Source organism: Embiotoca jacksoni, unplaced genomic scaffold, assembly GCF_022577435.1.
Source record: "Embiotoca jacksoni isolate LCO1_2020_lvr unplaced genomic scaffold, fEmbJac1.0.p SCAF_90, whole genome shotgun sequence".
NCBI lineage: Eukaryota > Metazoa > Chordata > Actinopteri > Embiotocidae > Embiotoca > Embiotoca jacksoni.
Window position 1 is genome coordinate 606,575 of NW_027185448.1, and position 9,162 is coordinate 615,736.

Here is a 9,162-nt window from a genome sequence, read left to right on the forward strand (position 1 = left end):
AGGTGATAGAGACACATGGGTTGGGCTGTTGTCTGGTACTCATACATAACATGTTGAAACCTGACAGGCCTGTCAATCAAACAGACACGCCCCCAAAAACAGGTCTTCTTGAATCTTCTTTTCTAATGAATGAGGGATTATTTTCAGATGGACCTCCAGAAAACTAATAAGAAGGAGTGACTTTAGCTAACAACACCGAGATAACTGATGGACACATTTTATTCACTTTGGATTTGATGAGAGAAGTTGAATGGGAGTCTATGGAGCCGGAGGCTTTTTGGAGCCGACCTCTAGTGGCACTCGCTGGTATTGCAGCTGAAGACACTTCTGGATCAGAACCTTTTTACAGACCTGAAGCTATGAACTCTTTTATAAACAGTCATTGTTTTCAGTCAGATCCACCCGCTGGCTCCTCCCCCAGCTCATCCAAATATGGTCACTTCTGGCTCAAAAGAACAAAACAAGAAGAAGACTAAAATTATTATGATTATAATCACTTTTACCTAAGTTGACCCGTGACAGTTATTTAGTTGTTGTTTCTGTGGCTGCTGCCTGCAGGTCAGGAAAGTTTCCTGCTAGTTTATAACAGCAGCTCAGACGGGGAACAGATTCATGTTTCAGGCCACATTTATCCCTTCATCATCATCATCATCATCATCATCATCCAGAGGAACTCCTGCTGGCAGGATCACTGAGGTGATCTGATTTTGCAGGACTGCAGCTCACACACACACACACACACACACACACACACACACACACACACACACACACACACACACTTTCTCTCACTCACACTCACACACACACACACACACACACACGAGGCAGAAATGCCGAAGGTTTCAGTTCCTCCCAACTGCAAATAAATCTATATCTTCAGAGAGAGAGAGAGAGTGTGTGTGTGTGTGTGTGTGTGTGCGTGTGTGTGCGCGTGTGTGTGTGTGTGCGCGCGTGTGTGTGCGTGTGTGTGCGTCAGCGGGGAACGTAACATCAACAGATGTCATCAACAGGAAACACACGTGCACACTGGAAACCTCCTTCCCCAACAGCCACAAACACACATACATATTAAAAATGTCCTCGAATGCGATCAATCAGAAAACAAACACTCATCTTCATTTTTGTTGTTATTATATTACTAAGAGACTTCAAATGTCATAAAACCAGACAGAGAATACAAAAAGAAAACCTAAACAGCCGACTGTACGTTTAAGTCACATCCTGTCTGCTTGTAAACGATGAGTCAGCTGAAGCATTCAGTTTCACAACAGCTTCGGGTTGTTTGAGGCTCCATTCACACATAAATGGGAAATCAGCTGGCAGTAAATCATTTACAAATCTGACTGTAAACATGAGGCCTTACAAGAAAATCTGTCAACAACATCGATGAGCAACACATTAAAAAAACTAGACGATTAGCGAGCAGAAAAATTACAAAATAAAAGTACAAAAAAATAACGACTAAATGTATGTTTCAGGACTCAAAAAATGATTCTAAAAAAGGTCGAAAAATAAGTCTTTGCTTGTTTTTTTTTGAGGCATCACATCTTGTTCTTCGTTGCTTTTGCAAAATGTTACAGAGTCTGGAACGTACAAGAAAAAAAACGTCATTTTAATATGAATCTATATGTAAATATAAAAGTTACGCATCAGTTTCACTGGTTGAAGCTCAAAGAAGACCAAGTTAGAGTTAAATACTGAGAGTGAGAGCTTCAGGGCAACAGGTGAATCAGGACTAATTACTGCAAAACCTTCACTCTTCATTAGAGTTAGAAAAAGAAAGGACGCAAACCCTCAGTTACTGTGACTGCACTGCCCCCTACTGGTCGAAGATAAACATCGCAGACAGCTGAGAGCTTTTTCGAAACAATCTGCTGGTGTAGAAAATTCAGGCTGCATCCAGCAGTTCTTTTTCTTGACAGGTTTAACACAATGAAACCCAAAGATAATTAAATACTCACATTGGATGAGATGGAACAAGTGACATTTTGGTATCTTTGCTCAAAAAAATGACTGAAATAGTTCATTATAGAAATTGTCTCTATATGTTCATAATGTTTTTTTTCCACATGAATCCATAAAGAAAACGGTTGTTCGTTTCTGTCGTCGTATAAAAAAAAATACATCAGGTTTTGCAGGTTTGCACACTGAAAATATAAAAGTTTTGTTTTTAAAAAGGAGTCCTCAGTGAAACCATCCAAGTCCTTGTCAGACCCTCTGCTGCCCCTCTGTGGCAGGGTGGCGGTACTGCAGAAGGATTCAGTCCAACTCGTACGAGCTGCTTTCCAGTTGGACCTTCAGGTTCTTGAAGTCCGGCCTGTCGTCCGGCTCGGCGAGCCAACATTTCAGCATGATTTGGTAGAAAAAGTTGGGACAATTAGTTGGAGCCGGCATCCTGTAGCCTTTGGTAACCTGCTCGTACACTTCTTGGTTGTTAAAAGCTGCGACGTGGAGAGAAGCAGGTCGAGGGAAGGAAACAAAAATACAGAAGTGGTGAGGAGCGGTTAAATAAACGAAAATACCAGACTGGGACTTTCTCACTATGTTCTTGTACAAGCTTTAATCCAGATTAACTACTTGTGTTTGAGATTGAATAAAGAAACAGTTTAGTTAGTCTATAGTTTATCAGCCCCGTTCACACTTTAACAAAAAATTACAAAGAAATTATTCTGTGTCAGTGTTGCACAAATTGGCAAAAAATTGCAAGAAAGAAATTGTGATTTGTCTGGTAAGGAAATAATCACGCAATCACCTCAAATGGTCATAAGAATAGTGCACATCACGTAAATAGCTGGGAATGTTTTAGTTCTCATTATTTTTAAATTGTTCTAAAAATCTGTCAACAACAGAATTTTTTTTCAAAAATAAAACAAAAAAAAGAGTCAAATATGTAGCGTACCTTTACAAAACAATCTGTGACATCTTATTTAAAAATAAGCGCTTTCCAAATACTATGAATTTAACACTGTATGATTCAACTGACGCAGGGCAGTGCGATGATTTTATGATAAAACCACATTTCCAATAAATTCCGTCACTTTGTGTTTTGCAGTTTTTTTTGGTTTTGACGATAAGATGTGATCTCATTTCATCATTTAACGGCAGACCGTGTCCTTGAACTCACCCGGGTAGGGAACACCTCCGTAGGTGATGATCTCGTACAGCAAAATACCAAACGACCAGACGTCGGACTTGTTGGAGAACTTTCCGTGGCTGATGGCCTCCGGAGCGCTCCACTTGTAGGGGATCTTTTTATCTTCTGTGATGTAAAACGGCTCCTGAATGAGAGGAAAATCAAATCTTTGTCTTCAGAACTGATTTGCTGGATTTGACCTCAGAGAAGAGAAACCTTCGTCCCTCCGACCCGACGTACCTTGATGACTCTGGCCAGCCCGAAGTCGGCCACCTTGCAGATGTAGTCTTCTCCCACCAGGACGTTTCGAGCAGCCAGATCTCTGTGGATGCTGTTCTTCGCCTCCAAGTAGGCCATCCCATCAGCCACCTGGGCACCCATGTCGATGAGTAACGCAACGTCTTGATGCTGACCTTCTGGACCTGAGAAAGAGAAAACAACCAGCACAAAAACAATCAGATGTAAGAAGGAGGACTACACAATCCATTTTGTGGTGAGGAAGTCTTGACATTTACCTCTGAGGAAGTTGAGCAGGCTGCCTTTCTCCATCAGCTCGGTGATGATGTAGTACGGCGGCGAAGCCGTGCAAACGGCGAACAGGGAGATGAGGTGACGATGGCGGAGACTCTTTAGGATCTGAACTTCCCTATGAAACTCGCGATGGTTCATCTCGGAGTCTGGAGGATTCAAACGGACGAAAACAAATTAAATTAAAAAAAAAAGAGGAATTGAGGCAAAAGAGGAAGAAGGAGATAGAAACTGAGAGAAGAAAACCACACTGAAATCTTGTTTGTTTAACAAGTATGAGTCACTTTTACAGCAATAAAAGAAATCTGTTGTTTTTACAAAGTCAAACGGGGACAAAATATCTCTGTCGATAGAAAATGGGATTTTGCAGCGATTAGGTGGAAGCTTTAGTCAAAACTTTGATATGTAGGTATAAAGACAGTTTGGTGTTTGCTGAAATGTACCTCGGTATCACCCGACCACTTGGTAAATATCTGAGTTGTCACACTGCAGGATTGTTTCCAGTCTTTGCATCTTGGTGGACGTAAACGTTGGTGTTATTTTGAAACTTTTGGAGCAGCTTTTAACCAATCGGCACTGACCACCATTATGACGTACGTTGTGTGCTGAAACCGTAGAAACCATCTTTCCAAGTCAGCGTTCATTTGATAAACTGGGATGAATTAAATTACCACTCTTGAGGGTCTTGATGGCGACGTTAATGTGGTTTTTCCAGCGTCCCCGGTAGACATCAGCGAAGTAGCCGCTGCCCAGCTCCTCCTCCAGGGTGAACTCCTCTTTCGGGAGCTCCCACTCGTCCACCGTAAAATGATTCAGATCCGGGGTGTTGGGCTTTTTCTGATGGACGAAACACACGTACGCAAATTTTGTACGTCACCAAGAGACAGAAAAACAGCAGCTAGAAGATGTGATCAGAATGTGATGCACCAGCGTTTATCGCTATCAGACACACGAGGAACGAACAAACGATGGACGCCAAACGACGACGTGTCCCGACTCACCCTCTTGCAGGGGTTCCCCAGCGGGCCCATGTCGTTGAGGCCGTTGGCGCAGTAGTGCTCCACCAGGTCGATCAGAGAGCTGAACTGTCGATGGTGCTCCATGTGAAAATGATCCTCATCCGCCTGGTTGATCTTGAAGTGCTTCACCCGTTTGCTAGACTTCACTGTGGAAAGATTTGACAGGTCAGAAACAAGCGAAAAAAAATAAAGATTATTATTATTTTCTTCGGTATTTTAGGTATTTTCTTAGGTATTGAAATGGCAAGATTATTTCTGAAATCTGGAAACGTGGTTGCTAAAGCTAAATCTGAGATTGGCCAAGTTTATGTGGAAAAGACAAATAATGTAAATGTTAAAATTGTTATGAAACTTTCTGTTTGACCTCTTATACTTTCTGCAGTTTTCCTGTGCAATGACAGATTATTAGTGACATTTTGGGTGCGCTGACTGTTGGTTCTTCCCCCAAATAAAGTGGTTTTGATCGTCTGTGAAGTCACGTTTCGAATAGAAATGAGTTCAAACTTCCACCAGAAAACAAATAAGAAGGAATGAATTTAGCAAATGACACCGTAATGACTTGTCGAAAAAAATTATTGACTTTGTATTTGATGAGAGAAGTTGAATGGGAGTCTATGGAGCCGGAGGCTTTTTGGAGCCGACCTCTAGTGGCACTCGCTGGTATTGCAGCTGAAGACACTTCTGGATCAGAACCATTTTACAGACCTGAAGCTACGAACTCTTTTATATCCAGTTTATGGTTATAACTTTGGGTCATCTTTAAGAAATAGTTATTTTGGACATTGTGTTTATTTGTTGGTAGGGAGTCAGATGAGAAGATTAAAAACAACATCCCATCGTTCCAAAGCGTAGTCTGGCACATAAACCCTGAAAATCTGGTAAACATCATGTTTACACCTTGTTCATATTAAGCTTCAGAGATGCTGGTGTAGGGTGGGTTGTGTCATTCAACGGTGCCAGGCTAGCTGTTTCCCTTTGTTTCCAGTCTTTGTGCTAAGCTAAGCTAACTGTCTGCTGGTTGTTATGCTTATATTTTCCAAATATTTTCCTCCATATGAAATATATTCTTGTTGCTGAAGTGAAACCGCGATCCGCCTCTCGTCCTCCGTCATGCACCTCGTGTTGCAACGTCTTGCCTGAAAGAACGTATCCGATGTGGTCCTTCTCACTGTGGCGGATGAGGAACGCTCCCTCTTCGTTTCTGGGTCCCATCAAGTGGCTCTGAGCCTCGAAGCGGTTCATCGTCCCGTAAAACCATCTGGGTCGAGACGGGAAGACGAGGAGTAATTATTAAATCTGTAAAGCTGAAAATAATGACATGAAAATAGGTTGCAAATAACTGATAATATCTTCTGAAATGTGCTTTCTTCTTTACTTTATGTCACACATCAAAATACCTGCAGTGAAAGAAGTATTTTTTTCTAATGAGCTGTTAGAAAGATGCGACAGTATCGTTTAATCGACAAAATATACATTAATTGTTAATGAAAATGATCATTAGTTGCAGCTCATTATTACCATGAGTGGAAATAAAATATTAGAAGATTATTTCAGTTTCTAAATTTACTGGTGTCTGTAGAAGTGTAGCTGATTAGATTTAATAATTTTATGCCCTTGATTCAGCATATTTTGTCACCTTCATGTCGTTGGTCTTGTTTTGTACCATTTGGATTTAATGTCGTTATATTCTGAGATATGAGTGAATACTTTGGGTTTTGTCTGTTAAACACAATGTTGTTTTATCTTTGAGATTCCTCAAACACAAGTCACAGGATAAAAAGTTGTTCCGCTTTAAATACTTTGTCAGGTAGAAATGTGAAGAATGCAACAGAGTGCGTTGTACCAAAAGGTATTTACAGTCTTCTGAAGAGTCCAGGAGACGTGTAATCTGATATCAATCCCGATAGACGATAGAACAGAAAATGTGTATAAATATCTGCGGCTCTCGAGCACCTGTTGACATATTGGAAGAACCGCACTTTGCCCACTTCCCATTCTTGCTGAGGCAATAAGCAGCGAGGGAAAATGACAAAACAAGAAGTGGAGAGGCTGACTGTCATCATGTTTGCAACACCGCCAGGAGGCCCGCAGAGATGTAACGGACGTTATGAGAGGTGGTGCAGAAGAGAGACTTCAGCTAACAACACCGAGATAACTGATGGACACATTTTATTCACTTTGGATTTGATGAGAGAAGTTGAATGGGAGTCTATGGAGCCGGAGGCTTTTTGGAGCCGACCTCTAGTGGCACTCGCTGGTATTGCAGCTGAAGACACTTCTGGATCAGAACCATTTTACAGACCTGAAGCTACGAACACTTTTATAAACAGTTTGTTTTTTTATCCAAAGCTGCACACACGTCATTAAAAAACAGTTTGAGAGCATGCAGAGCGATGACGGAGTCTCCTGTATCATCTGAATATATTCTCATCTGAACTCATGAACCTTTAATCAAGTGTTGCTAGGATACAAGTATTGTAAAGATAAAAACAGAATATTTTGGTTGTCCTTGTAGCCCATTTGATGATTTTTCTGTCATGAACGAAAAATATTGTGACAATTTGAGTTGCTGCGTTATACGTATAGTTTGACCATGTTTTATCTGTTGTAAAAAAAAGCTGCATGAAATAAGATCCAGATTTGATCAGTGTGTCTCCTGGATCCTTGAACCGAAGTCTTATTTATCAGCGATAATGTTGTAAAGTCCAACGAGCAGCTCACCGGCTGTAGAGTGTAGAAACTGGGACTTGTGACAACAGAGTTCATTTACACATTTCCTCCTGTTTGAGGACAGCATGAGAACCACTTGTGTTTTACGCAGGTTAAACTTCTGCTGGAGTCGAGTCGGAGTTTAAAGGAGAACTCGTGCAAATTCACACATAAATGTTCCACTTTTTTTTCAGGCTGGGTTCAGACTTCTGCTGTGAAGCATCGGTTCAAGTTATAAATAGGTTCATGAGTTCAGTTCCTGTTTCTTTACAATAGATAAGAAATACTTCAAGGCCAATCTGGCATGTTTTATTGTTTTAGCTGTAAAAGTTCAGTGGATGTCTGAATGTAATAAAATAGAGTTCTAAGGTTCCATTTAGTGTTGAGGCACAAATCAGCTGATAAGAGGCCGACATACCAGATTTATGTGGCTGCAGCTGGAGGCAGAAAAAGAGGTCGAAAACTGTGATTCACTGAATTATGCATTTGTGATGTTAAATTTAGGATAAGATAAGAGAGGACTGGTCGAGTTGAGGATGTGCTTTGGTGCTCTGTGTGTGTGTGTGTGTGTTCAGGATGCACAAAATCCTTCCTGTTGACATATATTTCTAACATTTTTTGATGCTGAGGAACTTTTAATTTATGTTGCAAGTCAACTTTATTGATTTATTGCATTGATAAAAGAGTGTTTGGATAAATTGCGTCACTCACGGTTGCATATTAAGTGACTCGGCCCTCGCCAGGTAGTTGTTGGGCACGATCCCGGTGTCCAGGACGAGCCCGTTCTGGTCGATCTTGCGCGCCTTCCACCAGTCCCCGCTGCTTCTCACGACGCTGAACAGATCTCCCTCCAGGAACGACAGCTCGTCCTGGTGCCGGGCATCAAACGACCACAGCGCCGTGTAGATGGAGCCGCTCTCCGGTGCTTTCTCCTGGTGCGGCGGCGGCGGCGGCGGATGCGGCGGATGTGGCTGGATAGGTGGTATCTCCACACTGCTACCTCCTCCTCCACTTCCATCTCTATCATCACCTCCTCCTCCGGTAGAAGTGTTCTTCTCCTTGAAAATCCTCTGCCACAGTGAGTCCAGACATGGGCAAGCTTTCCACAGACACTCACCCATAGATGACCATGAACGGCCGCCTTCTTCCGCGTCCGCGTCCCCCGTGCGTCAAACTCAGCCAGGTGACTGCACCTGTCGGACAGGTAGCAGGTAGCAGGGAGAACGGAGCGCGAGGAATCCTCGGTATGTGTTACGCAGAAACTGCTGCAGCTGGTCGGTGTTCACACTTTGAGTGCTGCTCTCAGAGGAAAGACAATAACTTCCTTATATTGGGCAATAAATGAAACGGAGGGCGCCCCGCCTATCACGGGAGGCGGCACAAATCTCATTTTGTGTTCGTTTCTCCTGACTCATGACCTCAATAGACACTTAATTAGACGGATGTAGATGTTGTAGGTCAAGTTTGGTCAGTGGCCTCTTTGTTAGGCAGCCGACATCTGTCAAATCAAATCTTTTCTCGTGCAACAGGCCATAAATTCAGGCAGAGCTGTTGGACTGGATTGCTTTGGATTGTACAGGCTGCTGTACCTTTGAGATGTCGTTAATACAATATTCATAATGTGTATTGTATAATATTAAAACAATACAATATAAATCCTCCATAACTCAGAGGTTCCCAAACTTTTAAAACCATTTACTACTGCATCACAAAACAAATTCAACCACTTCCCAGTGCAGATACCAACAGGTTGATTTTTTTTAAAGCATA

The 9,162-nt window shown here is 42.0% G+C and overlaps 1 protein-coding gene across 1 annotated transcript; it reads right to left on the bottom strand.

Moving 5' to 3' along the window:
• Window positions 1-1,112: 1,112 nt before the first annotated feature.
• Window positions 1,113-8,667, bottom strand: LOC138193594 (protein-tyrosine kinase 6-like). The gene is made up of 8 exons (XM_069141721.1): window positions 8,104-8,667; window positions 5,820-5,941; window positions 4,666-4,829; window positions 4,336-4,501; window positions 3,652-3,813; window positions 3,377-3,558; window positions 3,128-3,281; window positions 1,113-2,444 (listed from the first exon to the last, which is right to left on the bottom strand). The coding sequence occupies exons 1-8, from the start codon at window positions 8,511-8,513 to the stop codon at window positions 2,263-2,265; spliced, it is 1,542 nt and encodes a 513-aa protein (XP_068997822.1). The 5' UTR covers window positions 8,514-8,667; the 3' UTR covers window positions 1,113-2,262.
• Between the last annotated feature and the right edge of the window lie 495 nt (window positions 8,668-9,162).